The 21,352-nt window shown below is 48.1% G+C and overlaps 1 protein-coding gene across 6 annotated transcripts in view; it reads left to right on the plus strand.

Annotated features, from left to right (window-relative positions):
• The window catches only part of LOC137379759 (protein-methionine sulfoxide oxidase mical3a-like), a 1,360,716-nt gene that overhangs the window by 1,270,272 nt on the left and 69,092 nt on the right, over positions 1-21,352 (plus strand). For all 6 annotated transcript variants that reach the window (XM_068051091.1, XM_068051094.1, XM_068051095.1 and 3 more), the window contains 2 exons: positions 3,470-3,577; positions 10,117-10,210. In XM_068051091.1, the coding sequence (XP_067907192.1) occupies positions 3,470-3,577; positions 10,117-10,210 (202 nt within the window). The remainder of the gene's footprint in view (positions 1-3,469; positions 3,578-10,116; positions 10,211-21,352) is intronic.

Consider the following 21,352-nt stretch of genomic DNA (forward strand, 5'->3'; position numbering starts at 1 on the left):
CTTCTGTGCCGTAATGACTATGAAATGCTTCCTTCCTAGTTGGATTGAGAACATACTTACCCTTTACTCTAACATTATCCCAATTGATATTTGGGTAATTAAAGTCACTCAATATCACTACTCTAAAGTTCTTGCACATCTCTGGGATTTCCCTGCAGATTTGCTCCTCTTCTCTTTCTCTCTCACTATTTTGAGGCCTATAGAATACCCCCAGTAGTGTGATCATACATGTTTTGCTTCTTAACTCGAACCAAGTGAATTCTTTCTTTGCTCCCTCGAGGAAATCCTCCCTTCCCTAATCAATACTGCCACCCACCTCCCTTTTTTCCTTCCCTATCTTTTCTGAACACTTTGAATCCCTGAATATTAAGTGCCCAGTCCTCATCATTTTTAAGCCACTAAATCATATTCCCACATGGCTATTTGTGTTTGTAGATCACCAATCTTATTCACCACACTTTGTGCTTTTATATAGATGCATTTTAAACCTGTTTTGTATTCCTTGTAGTCCTGCTTAATCTGCTCCTGTCTAATATTGTACTACTTCCTTCTCTTGTACTATCCAACACTCTCAATCCTTTATGCCCCTTATTCTCCTTCTATTTTTATATGCTGGTGCCCATCCCCTTTCCAATTTAGTTTAAACGCTCTGGAACAAGGGTGTGTAACATTAATATTAGAGCTAGGCTTTTCAGGGGTGATGTCAGGAAGCACTTCTTCACACAAAATGTAGTGAAAATCTGCAACTCTGTCCTGCAAAAAGCTGTTGAGACTGGGGGTCAACTGAAAATTTCCAAACTGAGATTATTGATTTTTGTTAGGTGAAGGTATTAAGGATAAAGAAACCAAAGCAGGTAAATGGAATTAAGGTACAGATCAGACATAAACTAGAGTAAAGAACAAAGAACGGTACAGCACAGGAACAGGCCATTCGGCCCTCCAAGCCTGCGCCGATCATGATGCCTGTCTAAACTAAAACCTTCTGCACTTCCGGGGTCCGTATCCCTCTATTCCCATCCTATTCATGTATTTGTCAAGATGCCTCTTAAACGTCGCTATCGTACCTGCTTCCACCACCTCCCCCGGCAGCAAGTTCCAGGCACTCACCACCCTCTGTGTAAAGAACTTGCCTCGCACATCCCTTCTAAACTTTGCCCCTCGCACCTTAAACCTATGTCCCCTAGTAACTGACTCTTCCACCCTGGGAAAAAGCTTCTGACTATCCACTCTGTCCATGCCACTCATAACTTAGTAAACCTCTATCATGTCGCCCCTCCACCTCCATCGTTCCAGTGAAAACAATCCGAGTTTATCGAGCCTCTCCTCACAGCTAATACCCTCCAAACCAGGCAACATCCTGGTAAACCTCTTCTGTACCCTCTCCAAAGCCTCCACATCCTTCTGGTAGTGTGGCGACCAGAATTGTACGCAATATTCCAAGTGTGGCCTAACTAAGGTTCTGTACAGCTGCAGCATGACTTGCCAATTTTTATACTCAATGCCCCGACCAATGAAGGCAAGCATACTGTATGCCTTCTTGACTACCTTATCCACCTGCGTTGCCACTTTCAGTGACCTGTGGACCTGTACGCCCAGATCTCTCTGCCTGTCAATACTCCTAAGGGTTCTGCCATTTACTGTATACTTCCCACCTGTATTAGACCTTCCAAAATGCATTACCTCACATTTGTCCAGATTAAACTCCATCTGCCATTTCTCCGCCCAAGTCTCCAACCGATCGATATCCTGCTGTATCCTCTGACAATCCTCATCACTGTCCGCAACTTCACCAACTTTTGTGTCGTCCACAAACTTACTAATCAGACCAGCTACATTTTCCTCCAAATCATTTATATATACTACAAACAGCAAAGTTCCCAGCACTGATTCTTGCGGAACACCACTAGTCACAGCCCTCCATTCAGAAAAGCACCCTTCTACTGCTACCCTCTGTCTTCTATGACTGAGCCAGTTCTGTATCCATCTTGCCAGCTCACCTCTGATCCCGTGTGACTTCACCTTTTGTACCAGTCTGCCATGAGGGACCTTGTCAAAGGCTTTACTGAAGTCCATGTAGACAACATCCACTGCCCTTCCTTCATCAATCATCTTCGTCACTTCCTCAAAAAACTCCATCAAGTTAGTGAGACACGACCTCCCCTTCACAAAACCATGCTGCCTCTCGCTAATAAGTCCATTTGTTTCCAAATGGGAGTAAATCCTGTCCCGAAGAATCCTTTCCAATAATTTCCCTACCACTGACGTAAGGCTCACCGGCCTGTAATTTCCTGGATTATCCTTGCTACCCTTCTTAAACAAAGGAACAACATTGGCTATTCTCCAGTCCTCTGGGACCTCACCTGTAGCCAATGAGGATACAAAGGTTTCTGTCAAGGCCCTAGCAATTTCCTCCCTTGCCTCCCTCAGTATTCTGGGGTAGATCCCATCAGGCCCTGTGGACTTATCTACCTTAATGTTTTTCAAGACGCCCAACACCACCTCCTTTTTGATAACGACATGACCCAGACTATCTACACTCCCTTCCCTGGACTCATCATCCACCAAGTCCTTCTCTTTGGTGAATACTGATGCAAAGTACTCATTTAGCACCTCGCCCATTTCCTCTGGCTCCACACGTAGATTCCCTTCTCTGTCCTTGAGTGGGCCAACCCTTTCCCTGGCTACCCTCTTGCTCTTTATATACGTATAAAAAGCCTTGGGATTTTCCTTAATCCTGTTTGCCAATGACTTTTTATGACCCTTTTAGCCCTCCTGACTCCCTGCTTAAGTTCCTTCCTACTTTCTTTATATTCCTCAAGGGCTTCGTCTGTTCCCAGCCTTCTAGCCCTTACGAATGCTTCCTTTTTCTTTTTGACTCGGCTCACAATATCCCGCGTTATCCAAGCTTCCCGAAACTTGCCAAACTTATCCTTCATCCTCACAGGAACATGCCGGTCCTGGATTCTAATGAACTGATGTTTGAAAGACTCCTACATGTCAGATGTTGATTTACCCTCAAACAGCCGCTAATTCAAACTAATTGAATGGTGGAACAGGCTTGAGGGGCTGAGTAGCCACCTGCTGATTCTATGTTCCAAGTGTTCTCAGGGGTAGCCTGGGAGAACTTTAAGCATTACAGTTCAACGTAGTTATAACTTTGGCCGCTGTGGGTAGTACCTTGCTTGTGGAGAGGTTTGGTGATAGGTTAGTGGGGAGCATGATGATTGTGGTTACCATTCACAACTCCTCAGATACTGAAGTAGTCTGTACCCACATGCAGAAAGACCTGGACAACATTCAGGTTTGATAAGTGGCAAGTAACATTCATGCCACACAAGTGGCAGACAATGACCATCGCCAACTGGGCTGAACATACGGATGGTTCATGGTAATTGCATCTTCTTACCTTGTTCAGCTGGAAAGGATGCTGCTATTGAACAGAGGTGAAGACTTGGCTCTCTCATTTCAGAAACCCTACACTGAGGAGGAGCTCAACTCCAAGCTGACTCGGAGGGTGCAAAAGGCAGCTCGAAGACAGGCCAAGCAGGAGGAGCTGAAGAGACTGCACAGGGCACAGGTCGGTAAACAATGGATTGGAGTCTCCCACTACTGGGACTAAGGTGGATGAAGCTTTCTTTACAGTGAGCAGTGCCAGTCTGCTTATGTCCCCAGGTGAAGGAGCAGACTCCATAAACTATAGATATACCTGTTTAATCGGCCTGCTCCAACCTCGCTCACACTTATCAACAAAAAGCAAAATACTGCAAGTGAGTAATTTGAGATGTGACAAACAGTGAGTGTAACATGCTTGGGAGGAATAGGACCTATCAGCTGGGATTTTCTGAGACCCCCTGAAGTGGGGTCTGAGGCCGGGGCACAGATTATTGTATTGCAACAGCTGGCGGGTGGCAGCAGGGCAGAGAGCCCTGGGCCAAGTGATCTTCCAGGGGGTGGGATAGGCTGACGGTGACCTTCCTGCCCAGAGGCCAATTGAGGCCCTGAAGTTGCCTATTAACAGCCAATTAAGGGCCTCTTCCTGCTGCTGGGATCTTATCAGCGGCGGGGTGGGGGGGGAGGTGGGGAGGGCTCCGCCGCACGGATAGGTTGCCTTGTAAAATGAGGCGCCCTCCTGTGGACTTGGTGGATGTGGCCCCTTCCATGGGCAACTTGTGGTTCATGGAGGACCCTCACTGGGAACCACAACTCCTTGGGACACCCCCCCCCCCCCCCCCTCCTCCTGCAATGCATGACCACCCCCTCGCTGGGACCTTTCAGACTGGCCCCGGTGACCCTGCCTCACCTACCTCTTCTCCGGGGTTCCAGGGCTGGGCCTGGGTCTGAGGCATCTGCAGGCCTGGCATTGGCCACCGCTCCCAGTGAAGCTGCTGATGCTGCCGAGCTGCCAGCACTCTGATTGGCTGGCAGCTCATGGAGCAGGAACCCTGTGCCTTTAACGGGATGGGTATCCCACCTCCTAAAACTTTGATCTTATAAGACCGGCGGATTGCTCTGGGTTGGCGGGGGGGAGGGGGGGGGGGTCACAAAAAAGTAGAGGCGGGTCGCCCCCTGCCTTTTCGGCCCGGCATAAAAATCCAACACAAAATCTAGCCCATTGTTCCCAGGCTCTCTACCAGTGGGCATTCCCTCACCTCATATTTGCAACTAATTGATACTGATTGATTGAAATGAGAAGTCAACAGCTACATATCAGTGCATAATCTGCTGGAAGGACACAGCAGGTCAGGCAGCATGGTGCAGAAAGATAAGTTAAGATGACAGGTATGGACCTTAGGAACAGATTGCATCTCACAGCAGCCCATCCCTTCCTGTACATCTCACCCTGTATCTCTGGGAAAAGGCTGTCAACTGACACCTATTACAAAGCCCTGGATAAACATCTTCCCATCCCAAATCTGATAAGGATCCAATTAGCAGCTACTAGTTCCTCACTCGGAGGTAATGGGTTCTGGGTACACTGCCCCAAGGGGTATCGGTTTCTGGGTACACTGCCCTGATCGTTAATGGTTTGTCGGTACACTACCCTGAGGCATAATGGGTTCTGGGAACACTGCCTTGAGGATTAATGGCTTCTATGGTACATTCCCCTGAGCAGTAATGGATTCCATGGTACACTGCCCTGAGGGGTAATGGTTTCTGGGAACACTGCCCTGAGGGGTAACGGGTTCTATGATACACTGCCCTGAGGGGTAATGAGTTCAGGGTACACTGCCCTGAGGAGTAATAGTTTCTGGGAACACTGCCCTGAGGGGTAATGAGTTCAGGGTACACTGCCCTGAGGAGTAATGGTTTCTGGGAATACTGCCCTGAGCAGTAATGGATTCCATGGTACACTGCCCTGAGGGGTAATGGTTTCTGGGAACACTGCCCTGAGGGGTAACGGGTTCTATGATACACTGCCCTGAGGGGTAATGAGTTCAGGGTACACTGCCCTGAGGAGTAATGGTTTCTGGGAATACTGCCCTGAGGGGTAACGGGTTCTATGATACACTGCCCTGAGGAGTAATGGTTTCTGGGAATACTGCCCTGAGGGGTAACGGGTTCTATGATACACTGCCCTGAGGGGTAATGGTTTCTGGGAATACTGCCCTGAGGGGTAACGGGTTCTATGATACACTGCCCTGAGGGGTAATGAGTTCAGGGTACACTGCCCTGAGGAGTAATGGTTTCTGGGAATACTGCCCTGAGGGGTAACGGGTTCTATGATACACTGCCCTGAGGGGTAATGAGTTCAGGGTATACTGCCCTGAGGGGTAATGGATTCTGGGTACACTGCCCTGAGCAGTAATGGGTTCTATGGTACACTGCCCTGAGGGGTAACAGGTTCTGGGTACACTGCCCTGAGGGGTAATGGTTTCTGGGAACACTGCCCTGAGCAGTAATCGGTTCTATGGTACAATGCCCTGAGGGGTAATGGGTTCTATGGTACACTGCCCTGAGGGGTAATGGGTTCTATGGTACACTGCCCTGAGGGGTAACAGGTTCTGGGTACACTGCCCTGAGGGGTAACAGGTTCTGGGTACACTGCCCTGAGGGGTAATGGTTTCTGGGAACACTGCCCTGAGCAGTAATCGGTTCTATGGTACAATGCCCTGAGGGGTAATGGGTTCTATGGTACACTGCCCTGAGGGGTAACAGGTTCTGGGTACACTGCCCTGAGGGGTAATGGTTTCTGGGAACACTGCCCTGAGGGGTAATGGGTTCTCTGGTACACTGCCCTGAGGGGTAATCCGGTCTATGATACACTGCACTGAGGGGTAATGGGGGTTCTGGGTACACTGTCCTGAGGGGTAATGGTTTTTGGGTACACTGCCCTGAGGGGTAATGGGGTCTATGGTACACTTCCCTGAGGGGTAATGGTTTCTGGGTACACTGCACAGAGGGGTAATGGGTTCTGGGTACACTACCCTGAGGGGTAATGGGGTCTATGGTACACTGCCCTGAGGTGTAATGGTTTCTGGGTACACTGCACAGAGGGGTAATGGGTTCTGGGTACACTGCCCTGAGGGGTAATGGTTTCTGGATACACTGCCCTGAGGGGTAATGGTTTCTGGATACACTGCCCTGAGGGGTAATGGGTTCTGGGTACACTACCCTGAGGGGTAATGGGGTCTATGGTACACTGCCCTGAGGTGTAATGGTTTCTGGGTACACTGCACAGAGGGGTAATGGGTTCTGGGTACACTGCCCTGAGGGATAATGGGTCCGTGGTGCACGTCCTATGGGGTAATGGGTCTGTGGTACACTGTCCTATGGGGTAATGGGTCTGTGATACACTGTCCGATAGAATAATGGGTCTGTGATACACTGCCCTATGGGGCAATGGATCTATGGTATACTGTCCTAAGGGGTAATGGGTCTGTGGTACACTGTCCTATGGGGTAATGGGTCTGTGGTACACTGTCCTATGGGTAATGGGTCTGTGGTACACTGTCCTATGGTTAATGGGTCTGTGGTACGCTGTCCTATGGTTAATGGGTCTGTGGTACACAGTCCTATGGGTAATGGATCTATGGTATACTGTCCTAAGGGGTAATGGGTCTGTGGTACACTGTCCTATGGGTAATGGGTCTGTGGTACACTGTCCTAAGGGGTAATGGGTCTGTGGTACACTGTCCTATGGTTAATGGGTCTGTGGTATACTGTCCTAAGGGGTAATGGGTCTGTGGTACACTGTCCTATGGGTAATGGGTCTGTGGTACACTGTCCTATGGTTAATGGGTCTGTGGTACACTGTCCTATGGGTAATGGATCTATGGTATACTGTCCTAAGGGGTAATGGGTCTGTGGTATACTGTCCTATGGGGTAATGGGTCTGTGGTACACTGTCCTATGGGTAATGGGTCTGTGGTACACTGTCCTATGGGTAATGGGTCTGTGGTACACTGTCCTATGGTTAATGGGTCTGTGGTACACTGTCCTATGGGTAATTGGTCTGTGGTACACTGTCCTATGGGTAATGGGTCTGTGGTACACTGTCCTATGGTTAATGGGTCTGTGGTACACAGTCCTATGGGTAATGGATCTATGGTATACTGTCCTAAGGGGTAATGGGTCTGTGGTACACTGTCCTATGGGTAATGGGTCTGTGGTACACTGTCCTATGGTTAATGGGTCTGTGGTACACTGTCCTATGGGTAATGGGTCTGTGGTACACTGTCCTATGGTTAATGGGTCTGTGGTACACAGTCCTATGGGTAATGGGTCTGTGGTACACTGTCCTATGGGTAATGGGTCTGTGGTACACTGTCCTATGGTTAATGGGTCTGTGGTACACAGTCCTATGGGTAATGGATCTATGGTATACTGTCCTAAGGGGTAATGGGTCTGTGGTACACTGTCCTAAGGGGTAATGGGTCTGTGGTACACTGTCCTATGGGTAATGGGTCTGTGGTACACTGTCCTATGGTTAATGGGTCTGTGGTACACAGTCCTATGGGTAATGGATCTATGGTATACTGTCCTAAGGGGTAATGGGTCTGTGGCACACTGTCCTATGGGGTAATGGGTCTGTGGTACACTGTCCTATGGGTAATGGGTCTGTGGTACACTGTCCTCTGGTTAATGGGTCTGTGGTACACAGTCCTATGGGTAATGGATCTATGGTATACTGTCCTAAGGGGTAATGGGTCTGTGGTACACAGTCCTATGGGTAATGGATCTATGGTATACTGTCCTAAGGGGTAATGGGTCTGTGGTACACTGTCCTATGGGTAATGGGTCTGTGGTACACTGTCCTATGGTTAATGGGTCTGTGGTACACAGTCCTATGGGTAATGGATCTATGGTATACTGTCCTAAGGGGTAATGGGTCTGTGGTACACTGTCCTATGGGTAATGGATCTATGGTATACTGTCCTAAGGGGTAATGGGTCTGTGGTACACTGTCCTATGGGTAATGGATCTATGGTATACTGTCCTAAGGGGTAATGGGTCTGTGGTACACTGTCCTATGGGTAATGGATCTATGGTATACTGTCCTAAGGGGTAATGGGTCTGTGGTACACTGTCCTATGGGTAATGGATCTATGGTATACTGTCCTAAGGGGTAATGGGTCTGTGGTACACTGTCCTATGGGTAATGGATCTATGGTATACTGTCCTAAGGGGTAATGGGTCTGTGGTACACTGTCCTATGGGTAATGGATCTGTGGTATACTGTCCTAAGGGGTAATGGGTCTGTGGTATACTGTCCTATGGGTAATGGATCTATGGTATACTGTCCTATGGGTAATGGGTCTGTGGTACACTGTCCTATGGGTAATGGATCTGTGGTATACTGTCCTAAGGGGTAATGGGTCTGTGGTATACTGTCCTATGGGTAATGGATCTATGGTATACTGTCCTATGGGTAATGGGTCTGTGGTACACTGTCCTATGGGTAATGGATCTGTGGTATACTGTCCTAAGGGGTAATGGGTCTGTGGTACACTGTCCTATGGGTAATGGATCTGTGGTACACTGTCCTATGGTTAATGGGTCTGTGGTACACTGTCCTAAGGGGTAATGGATCTATGGTATACTGTCCTAAGGGGTAATGGGTCTGTGGTACACTGTCCTATGGGTAATGGATCTGTGGTACACTGTCCTATGGTTAATGGGTCTGTGGTACACTGTCCTAAGGGGTAATGGGTCTGTGGTATACTGTCCTATGGTTAATGGGTCTGTGGTACACTGTCCTAAGGGGTAATGGATCTATGGTATACTGTCCTAAGGGGTAATGGGTCTGTGGTACACTGTCCTATGGGTAATGGATCTGTGGTACACTGTCCTATGGTTAATGGGTCTGTGGTACACTGTCCTAAGGGGTAATGGGTCTGTGGTACACTGTCCTATGGGTAATGGATCTGTGGTATACTGTCCTAAGGGGTAATGGGTCTGTGGTACACTGTCCTATGGGTAATGGATCTGTGGTACACTGTCCTATGGTTAATGGGTCTGTGGTACACTGTCCTAAGGGGTAATGGATCTATGGTATACTGTCCTAAGGGGTAATGGGTCTGTGGTACACTGTCCTATGGGTAATGGATCTGTGGTACACTGTCCTATGGTTAATGGGTCTGTGGTACACTGTCCTAAGGGGTAATGGGTCTGTGGTACACTGTCCTATGGGTAATGGATCTGTGGTATACTGTCCTAAGGGGTAATGGGTCTGTGGTACACTGTCCTATGGGTAATGGGTCTGTGGTACACTGTCCTATGGGTAATGGATCTATGGTATACTGTCCTATGGGTAATGGATCTGTGGTATACTGTCCTAAGGGGTAATGGGTCTGTGGTACACTGTCCTATGGGTAATGGATCTATGGTATACTGTCCTATGGGTAATGGATCTGTGGTATACTGTCCTAAGGGGTAATGGGTCTGTGGTACACTGTCCTATGGGTAATGGATCTGTGGTACACTGTCCTATGGTTAATGGGTCTGTGGTACACTGTCCTAAGGGGTAATGGGTCTGTGGTACACTGTCCTATGGGTAATGGGTCTGTGGTGCACAGTCCTATGGGTAATGGGTCTGTGGTACACTGTCCTATGGGTAATGGGTCTGTGGTACACTGTCCTGTTACACAAGCTGATTTAACTCTCTTCCTCCAATAGATCATTCAGCGACAGCTGGAGCAGGTGGAGGAGAAGCAGCGTCAGCTGGAGGAGCGAGGCGTGGCTGTGGAGAAGGCACTCCGTGGGGAAGCAGGTACCTTTACCATCTCTCCATATGATCCACAGGAATCATTGCCACATTCTCTGGGTATTGTTCTTGGGAGCATGACCATGCTGATGACAGTCCCTTATGTGACTGCATTAATCCCATGCTGATTGTGTGTTCATTGAGGGGTGGAATCTGTTCCTCTCAGTTTAGGGGCAGGTCACCTACACGTGTTGCCCATTTTCTCGAAGCTTGTGTGCCCACTCCGGCACCATAATTTGAGGATATCTGCTCACTCCATCCAGGGTCAATTTCTGACCCTCCCAGGGTCACTCACTCCATCCAGGGGTCAATCAATCTTAGACCTGTCCAGGGTCACTCAATCCAGGGGTCAATCACTGTCCTGCCCAGGGATCAAGTGCAAGTGAACTTTCCTTTGAAGCAGGCCTGTATGTGTGTGTGTGTGGGTGGGTGTGGGTGGGTGGGTGGGGGAGGTGCAGGGGGTACAGGGCTGTTTTCCTGTAACTCCACTGTCCATTGAAATTCGGCCTCAGTTGTGATGTTGAGTTCAGAGCCTGGAGTTTTTGAACTGTGACCCCAGCAGTTGGGATCAGTATCTTGATCCCAGTAGCATGCAGTCCCTGACCAGCTGGGTTTCAGTGGTTTCGATCCCAACAGCACAGAGTTCATAAACAGCTGGGGTTCGGTGGTCTCGATCCCAGCAGCACAGAGTCCCTGACCAGCTGGGCTTCAGTGGTCTTGATGCCAGTAGCACAGTGTTCCTGACCAACTGGGGTTCAGTGGTCTCGATCCCAGCTGCACAGAATTCCTGACCCAGCTGGGTTTCAGTACACTCGATCCCAGTAGCAAGCAGTTCCTGACCCGCTCAGGTCTGTACTCTCGATCCCAGTAGCACATAGTCCCTGACCAGCTGGGGTCAGTACTCTCGATCCTAGCAGCACAGAGTCCCTGACCAGCTGGGATTCAGTGGTCTCGATCCCAGCAGCATATGTCCCTGACCAGCTCGGGTTCTGTGATCTCGATCCCAGCAGTACAGAGTCCCTGACCAGCTGGGGTTCAGTGGTCTCGATCCCAGTAGCAGACAGTCCTTGACCAGCTGGGTTTCAGTACTCTTGATCCCAGCAGCACAGAGTCTCTGACCAGTTGGGGTCCATACTCTCAATCCCAGCAGCAGAGATTGCCTGACCAGCTGGGCTTCAGTACACTCGATCCCAGCAGCACAGTGTTCCTGACCCAGCTGGAGTTCAGTGGTCTCGATCCCAGCAGCACAGATTCCCTGACCAGTTGGGGCTCAGTATTCCTGCTGAGCCCATTAGTAGCTGACTTTACACTGCTGTTGAACAAAGTGTTCTAGGACAGAGCTCCAGGCTCTCCCCCTGCTGCTGCATTGGATTGGTATCGAGGAATGTTCCACATACTGTGTCATAGTGGTACATTACTGAATTAAATGAAAACTGACGCTGTGTTGTTCCTCATCTGCCCAGCAATTGTTTGAACCTCTGGTTAGGATGAGACTTGCTGGAAATGGTGGAATGTCGAGGGTTAGTCCCATCACCAGGTACATCTGATCAGTGGTTACACAGATTACCATTTTGTACCTGGACACCGGTCTCAGCTCCTTCATCACCAATGTCATTCTGAGCTCCAAACTTCAATGTGTATCTCGGTGGGCCAGTTTTTCTTGTTGCATTGTCTGTCACTGTTTCCATTGACTACATGTTTCCTGTCCAATGAGGCATTTCAGGTGGTTCAGAAATTCTCAAAGGCCAACGTATGACGAAGCAGCCAATTAGAAACAGACAGTGCTCTCAATTAATCAACGGCACCATGTCAGAAAACACATTCTCAACACAAGTGTGCTGTCAATACACTGTCACTGGTATTACCAGGTGGCCTCCTAGCAGGCTCGGGGGTGGTGGGAGGGATCCCTCCTGATCCCCCTGTGCCCCATAGAGGGCCCAACCAGTAGCACAAGCGCTTGCGATGGATCACTTCCCCCTTGCCCTCCTGAATCAGGAGGGTCATCTTCTGGCTGGGTGTAGTCCCAGCAATGGCCTCTCTCCCACTGACGCTGCTAGGACCGAGGAGCTGCCGGCCCTCTGATAGGCCGGAAACTCTTGGAAGCAGGACTTCCTGTCTCAGAGGGGCAGAAGTCCTGCCCAAGGCCAATTAAGGGCCTGGGCCACAAGGCCCAGTGGAGGCAGACCCGCCCCCGACTTTTAAGCTGATGGGCGGGAACTCCGATGCTATATAAAATTCCAGCCACACTGTCACAGGAGGGGACACACTGTCCCAAGAGAATAACTCACTGTCACAGAGGGGACACTGTCCCAAGAGAATAACTCACTGTCACAGAGGGGACACTGTCACAAGAGAATAACTCACTGTCACAGAGGGGACACTGTCCCAAGAGAATAACTCACTGTCACAGAGGGGACACTGTCACAAGAGAATAACTCACTGTCACAGAGGGGACACTGTCACAAGAGAATAACTCACTGTCACAGAGGGGAGACTGTCACAAGAGAATAACTCACTGTCACAGAGGGGACACTGTCACAAGAGAATAACTCACTGTCACAGAGGGGACACTGTCACAAGAGAATAACTCACTGTCACAGAGGGGACACTGTCACAAGAGAATAACTCACTGTCACAGAGGGGAGACTGTCACAAGAGAATAACTCACTGTCACAGAGGGGACACTGTCACAAGAGAATAACTCACTGTCACAGAGGGGACACTGTCCCAAGAGAATAACTCACTGTCACAGAGGGGAGACTGTCACAAGAGAATAACTCACTGTCACAGAGGGGAGACTGTCCCAAGAGAATAACTCACTGTCACAGAGGGGAGACTGTCACAAGAGAATAACTCACTGTCACAGAGGGGACACTGTCCCAAGAGAATAACTCACTGTCACAGAGGGGAGACTGTCACAAGAGAATAACTCACTGTCACAGAGGGGAGACTGTCCCAAGAGAATAACTCAATGTCACAGAGGGGAGACTGTCACAAGAGAATAACTCACTGTCACAGAGGGGACACTGTCCCAAGAGAATAACTCACTGTCACAGAGGGGAGACTGTCCCAAGAGAATAACTCACTGTCACAGAGGGGAGACTGTCACAAGAGAATAACTCACTGTCACAGAGGGGAGACTGTCACAAGAGAATAACTCACTGTCACAGAGGGGACACTGTCACAAGAGAATAACTCACTGTCACAGAGGGGAGACTGTCACAAGAGAATAACTCACTGTCACAGAGGGGACACTGTCACAAGAGAATAACTCACTGTCACAGAGGGGAGACTGTCCCAAGAGAATAACTCACTGTCACAGAGGGGAGACTGTCACAAGAGAATAACTCACTGTCACAGAGGGGAGACTGTCCCAAGAGAATAACTCACTGTCACAGAGGGGAGACTGTCCCAAGAGAATAACTCAATGTCACAGAGGGGAGACTGTCACAAGAGAATAACTCACTGTCACAGAGGGGACACTGTCCCAAGAGAATAACTCACTGTCACAGAAGGGACACTGTCCCAAGAGAATAACTCACTGTCACAGAGGGGACACTGTCCCAAGAGAATAACTCACTGTCACAGAGGGGAGACTGTCACAAGAGAATAACTCACTGTCACAGAGGGGAGACTGTCACAAGAGAATAACTCACTGTCACAGAGGGGAGACTGTCACAAGAGAATGACTCACTGTCACAGAGGGGACACTGTCCCAAGAGACTAACTCACTGTCACAGAGGGGACACTGTCACAAGAGAATAACTCACTGTCACAGAGGGGACACTGTCCCAAGAGAATAACTCACTGTCACAGAGGGGACACTGTCCCAAGAGAATAACTCACTGTCACAGAGGGGAGACTGTCACAAGAGAATAACTCACTGTCACAGAGGGGAGACTGTCACAAGAGAATGACTCACTGTCACAGAGGGGACACTGTCCCAAGAGACTAACTCACTGTCACAGAGGGGACACTGTCACAAGAGAATAACTCACTGTCACAGAGGGGACACTGTCCCAAGAGAATAACTCACTGTCACAGAAGGGACACTGTCCCAAGAGAATAACTCACTGTCACAGAGGGGAGACTGTCACAAGAGAATAACTCACTGTCACAGAGGGGAGACTGTCCCAAGAGAATAACTCACTGTCACAGAGGGGAGACTGTCACAAGAGAATAACTCACTGTCACAGAGGGGAGACTGTCCCAAGAGAATAACTCACTGTCAGAGGGGAGACTGTCACAAGAGAATAACTCACTGTCACAGAGGGGACACTGTCACAAGAGAATAACTCACTGTCACAGAGGGGACACTGTCCCAAGAGAATAACTCACTGTCAGAGGGGAGACTGTCACAAGAGAATAACTCACTGTCACAGAGGGGAGACTGTCACAAGAGAATAACTCACTGTCACAGAGTGGAGACTGTCCCAAGAGAATAACTCACTGTCACAGAGGGGACACTGTCACAAGAGAATAACTCACTGTCACAGAGGGGACACTGTCACAAGAGAATAACGCACTGTCACAGAGGGGAGACTGTCACAAGAGAATAACTCACTGTCACAGAGGGGAGACTGTCACAAGAGAATAACTCACTGTCACAGAGGGGACACTGTCACAAGAGAATAACTCACTGTCACAGAGGGGAGACTGTCCCAAGAGAATAACTCACTGTCACAGAGGGGACACTGTCACAAGAGAATAACTCACTGTCACAGAGGGGACACTGTCATAAGAGAATAACTCACTGTCACAGAGGGGACACTGTCATAAGAGAATAACTCACTGTCACAGAGGGGAGACTGTCACAAGAGAATAACTCACTGTCACAGAGGGGACACTGTCCCAAGAGAATAACTCACTGTCACAGAGGGGACACTGTCACAAGAGAATAACTCACTGTCACAGAGGGGACACTGTCACAAGAGAATAACTCACTGTCACAGAGGGGAGACTGTCACAAGAGAATAACTCACTGTCACAGAGGGGACACTGTCCCAAGAGAATAACTCACTGTCACAGAGGGGAGACTGTCACAAGAGAATAACTCACTGTCACAGAGGGGACACTGTCCCAAGAGAATAACTAACTGTCACAGAGGGGAGACTGTCACAAGAGAATAACTCACTGTCACAGAGGGGAGACTGTCCCAAGGGAATAAGTCACTGTCACAGAGGGGAGACTGTCACAAGAGAATAACTCACTGTCACAGAGGGGACACTGTCACAAGAGAATAACTCACTGTCACAGGAGAGTAACTCACTGTCACAGGAGAGTAACGCACTGTCACAAGAGAATAACTCACTGTCACAAGAGAATAACTCACTGTCACAGGAGAGTAACTCACTGTCACAGAGGGGACACTGTCACAAGAGAATAATTCACTGTCACAGGAGAGTAACTCACTGTCACAGGAGAGTAACGCACTGTCACAAGAGAATAATTCACTGTCACAGGAGAGTAACGCACTGTCACAGAGGGGACACTGTCACAAGAGAATAATTCACTGTCACAGGAGAGTAACTCACTGTCACAGAGGGGACACTGTCACAAGAGAATAACTCACTGTCACAAGAGAATAACGAGGGGAATACAAGAAAAGAAATAGGAGTAGGACCTGAACCCGACTAGCCCCGACTACATGTGTCGAGTGTGGGTCGGGTCGAAATTCCGAGTCCAACATTCGGGCTTGGGTCGGGTCGGGACGGGCTGGACACTGGTTCTGGGAAGTCATGGGATCAGGGCTACTCATGATTCCCCATAACTCCAGCTGCAGTAAAAGCCTTCTGCTGCAACAGATGAAGGAGATTCGTGTCGGGTCGGGTCGGGCGCATAAAAAGTAAAGGGATCGGGTCGGACCCAGATTGGGTTTTAATTTTATACCCGAGCCAGGCTTTACCCTGGAGTCTGCTCCCCTGTTCAAAACAATCATGGCTGATCTTAGGATTCAACTCCACTTTGCTCGCCATATCACCTTGATTCACTGAGAGACCAAAAATCTATCTATCGCAGCCTTAAATGTATTCAACGATGGAGCATCCACAACCCTCTGGGGTAGAGAATTCCAAAGATTCACAACCCTTTGAGTGAAGTAATTTCTCCTCATCTCAGTCCTGAATGATCAGCCCCTTATCCTGAGACTGTGCCCCTGTGTTTTAGATCAGTTTCCCCATCAGCAGAAACAATCTCTCAGTGTCTACATTATTCAGCCCCTTCAGAATCTTGTATGTTTCAATTTGATCTCCTCTCATTCCTCTAAACTCCAGAGAATACCAGCCCAATTTACTCAGCCTCTCGTCACAGGACAACCCCCTCATTTCAGGGACCAATCTAGTAAATCTTCACTGCACTGCCTCCAATGCAAGTATATCCTTTCTTAAATGTGGAGACCAAAACTGCACACAGTACTCCAGCTGTGGTCTCACCAAAACCCTGTAAAATTGTATCAATACTTCCTTGTTCCTCTACTCCAATTGTCTTGCAATAAAGGCCAACATGCCATTTGCCTTCCTCATTGTTTGCTGTATCTGCATGCTAACTTTCTATGTTCATTGTACAAGCACATCCAACTGTCTCTGAACATCGACACTCACAAGTTTCACACCTTTTAAAAAATATTCTGCCCTCCTATTCTTATGACCAAAGTGCATTACTTTACACTTCCATTTGACACCTTGTTGCCCACTCACTTAACCTGTCTCTATCTCTTCGCAGCCACTCTGTGTCCTCCCCACAACTTACCTTTCCACCCTACCTTTGTATCATCAGCAAACTTAGATACATTACTCTCTGTCTCTTCATCTAAGTCATTAATATAGATTGTAAATAGCTGATGCCCCAGCACTGATCCTTGCGGCACTCCACTATTTACTGCCTGTCAACTTGAAAATGCCCCATTTATGCCCGCTCATTGCTTCCTGTCTATTAACCAATTATCTGTCCATGTTAATATATTACCCAAACTCCATGAGACCTTATCTTGCCTATTAAGCTTTTGTGTAACACCTTATCAAATGCCTTTTGAAAATCCAGGTATACTACATTTACTGGTTCCCCTTTATCTACCCTACTAGTTACATCCTCAAAAAACTGTAATATGTTTGTCAAACAGGATTTCCCTTTGGTAAAACCATGTTGACTTGTTCTAATCATACTGTGCTTTTTCTAAGTGCATTGTTAAGACTTCCTTCACAATAGGGCGGTGCAGTGGTTAGCACCGCAGCCTCACAGCTCCAGGGACCCGGGTTCAATTCTGGCTACTGCCTGTGTGGAGTTTGCAAGTTCTCCCTGTGTCTGCGTGGGTTTCTGCCGGGTGCTCCGGTTTCCTCCCACCTCCAAATGACTTGCAGATTGATAGGTAAATTGGCCAGTGTAAATTGCCCCTAGTGTAGGTAAGTGGTGGGAGAATGGTGGGGATGTGGTAGAGAATATGGGATTAATGTAGGGTTAGTATAAATGGGTGGTTGTTGGTCGGCACAGACTCGGTGGGCCGAAGGGCCTGTTTCAGTGCTGTATCTCTAAATAAAAATAAAATAAAATATTTGTTTAATGCCTCTGCCATTTCCTCATTCCCCATGATAATTTCTTTTATGTCTGCTTCCAAGGGACCAGTGTTTACTTTAGCTACTCCCTTTTGATATACCTATAAAAGCTCTTACAATCTGTTTTTACATTACTGGTTAGTTTACTCTCATGCTACTTTTTTCTTTTTTTATCAACTTTTTGGAGGCCCTTTGCTGGTTTCTAAAACACTCCCAATCCTCCAGATGTGTTACTCTTTTTTGCAACATTGTAAGCCTTTTCTTTTAATCTAATACTATCCTGAATGAGCCATGGATGGGTCTTTCTGGCTGAGTTTTTGTTTTTCAAAGGAATGCATTTTTGTTGAATATTTTGAATTGTTTCTTTAAAGGTTTCCCACATTTCATTTACCCGCTATACCTTTTAGTCAATTTACCCAATTTACCTTAGCCAATTCTCCCCTCATGTCTACATAATTGGCTTTGTTTAAGTTTAAGATTCTTGTTTGTGATTGGAGCATATCACTTTCAAACTGAACATGGAAGTCAATGGTATTATAATCACTGTTTCCCAGTGGATCTTTAACTGTGACATTGTTAATTAACCCTGCTTCGTTACACAATACTAGATCTAAGATAGCTTTATCCCGAGTTGGCTCCACAACATATTGCTCCAAGAAACTGTCCTGAAAACATTCTACAAACTCATCTTCTAAACCACTCCTGCCAATTTCATTGTCCCAATCTATATGAAGATTAAAGTCCCCTACAATTATTACATTGCCTTTCTTACAAGCTCCAATAATTTCATGTTCAATGCTCTGTCCAACAGTATAACAATGGTGAGGGGGCCTAGAAACTACTCCTACCAGTTTTCTGATTCTTGCTATTCCTTATTTACACCCATACTGATTCTATTCTGAGGTCAGATCCTTTCTCACTAATGCCCCATGTCATCCTTTACCATCAGAGCTACCCCTCCTCCTTTGCTATTCTGTCTGTGTTTTCGAAATATTGTGTACCTGGAATATTTATTTCCTCACCTTGATCACCATGTAACCATGTCTCTGTGATGGCAATTAGATCTAAATCATGTACCTTTAACGTACTGTCACAGGAGAGTAACTCACTCTCACAGGAGGGTATCACACTGTCACAGGTTGGAATCAGTCTGTCAGAAGAGGGTATCACACTGTAATAGGAGAGTATCACACTGTCATAGGAGGGTATCACACTGTCATAGGAGGGTATCACACTGTCATAGGAGGGAATCAGTCTGTCACAGGAGGGTATCACACTGTCACAGGAGGGTATCACACTGTCATAGGAGGGAATCAGTCTGTCACAGGAGGGTATCACACTGTCACAGGAGGGTATCACACTGTCACAGGAGAGTATCACACTGTCACAGGAGAGTATCACACTGTCACAGGTTGGAATCAGTCTGTCAGAAGAGGGTATCACACTGTCACAGGAGGGTATCACACTGTCATAGGAGGGTATCACACTGTCATAGGAGGGAATCAGTCTGTCAGAAGAGGGTATCACACTGTCACAGGAGGGTATCACACTGTCACAGGAGGGTATCACACTGTCACAGGAGGGAATCAGTCTGTCACAGGTTGGAATCAGTCTGTCAGAAGAGGGTATCACACTGTCACAGGAGGGTATCACACTGTCATAGGAGGGAATCAGTCTGTCACAGGTTGGAATCAGTCTGTCAGAAGAGGGTATCACACTGTCACAGGAGGGTATCACACTGTCACAGGAGGGTATCACACTGTCACAGGTTGGAATCAGTCTGTCAGAAGAGGGTATCACACTGTCACAGGAGGGTATCACACTGTCACAGGAGGGTATCACACTGTCATAGGAGGGAATCAGTCTGTCAGAAGAGGGTATCACACTGTCACAGGAGGGTATCACACTGTCACAGGAGGGTATCACACTGTCATAGGAGGGAATCAGTCTGTCAGAAGAGGGTATCACACTGTCACAGGAGGGTATCACACTGTCACAGGAGGGAATCAGTCTGTCACAGGTTGGAATCAGTCTGTCAGAAGAGGGTATCACACTGTCACAGGAGGGTATCACACTGTCATAGGAGGGAATCAGTCTGTCACAGGTTGGAATCAGTCTGTCAGAAGAGGGTATCACACTGTCACAGGAGGGTATCACACTGTCACAGGAGGGAATCAGTCTGTCACAGGTTGGAATCAGTCTGTCACAGGAGGGTATCACACTGTCACAGGAGGGTATCACACTGTCATAGGAGGGTATCACACTGTCATAGGAGGGTATCACACTGTCATAGGAGGGAATCAGTCTGTCACAGGAGGGTATCACACTGTCACAGGAGGGTATCACACTGTCACAGGAGGGTATCACACTGTCATAGGAGGGAATCAGTCTGTCACAGGTTGGAATCAGTCTGTCAGAAGAGGGTATCACACTGTCACAGGAGGGTATCACACTGTCATAGGAGGGAATCAGTCTGTCACAGGTTGAAATCAGTCTGTCACAGGAGGGTATCACACTGTCACAGGAGGGTATCACACTGTCATAGGAGGGAATCAGTCTGTCACAGGTTGGAATCAGTCTGTCAGAAGAGGGTATCACACTGTCACAGGTTGGAATCAGTCTGTCACAGGAGGGTATCACATGTCATGGGAGGGTATCACACTGTCACGGGAGGGTATCACACTGTCACGAGAGGGTATTACACTGTCACAGGTTGGAATCAGGCTGTCACAGGAGGGTATCACACTGTCACAGGAGAGTATCACACTGTCACGAGAGGGTATCACACTGTCACGAGAGGGTATCACACTGTCACGAGAGGGTATCACACTGTCACAGGTTGGAATCAGGCTGTCACAGGAGGGTATCACATGTCATGGGAGGGTATCACACTGTCACGGGAGGGTATCACACTGTCACGGGAGGGTATTACACTGTCACGGGAGGGTATCACACTGTCACGGGAGAGTATCACACTGTCACGGGAGGGTATCACACTGTCACAGGTTGGAATCAGTCTGTCACAGGAGGGTATCACACTGTCACAGGAGGGTAACACACTGTCACAGGAGGGTAACACACTGTCACAGGAGATTAAGTTTAGTTTAGTTTAGAGATACAGCACTGAAACAGGCCCTTCGGCCCACCGAGTCTGTGCCGACCATCAACCACCCATTTATACTAATCCTACACTAATCCCATATTCCTACCACATCCCCACCTGTCCCTATATTTCCCCACCACCTACCTACACTAGGGGCAATTTATAATGGCCAATTTACCTACCAACCTGCAAGTCTTTTGGCTGTGGGAGGAAACCGGAGCATCCGGAGAAAACCCACGCAGACACAGGGAGAACTTGCAAACTCCACACAGGCAGTACCCAGAATTGAACCCGGGTCGCTGGAGCTGTGAGGCTGCGGTGCTAACCACTGCGCCACTGTGCAGTGCAAATTGCCATAGGGTAAATAAGATTAGAGATATGAATGCATGGCTCAAAGACTGGTGCGGGAGAAGTGGGTTCTGGTTCGTGGGGCACTGGCACCAGTACTGGGGAAAGTGGGGGCTGTACTGTTCAGATGGGCTTCACCTGAACTGTGCT

The sequence above is a fragment of the Heterodontus francisci genome, chromosome 18 (genome assembly GCF_036365525.1).
Source record: "Heterodontus francisci isolate sHetFra1 chromosome 18, sHetFra1.hap1, whole genome shotgun sequence".
NCBI classification, from domain to species: Eukaryota; Metazoa; Chordata; class Chondrichthyes; order Heterodontiformes; family Heterodontidae; genus Heterodontus; species Heterodontus francisci.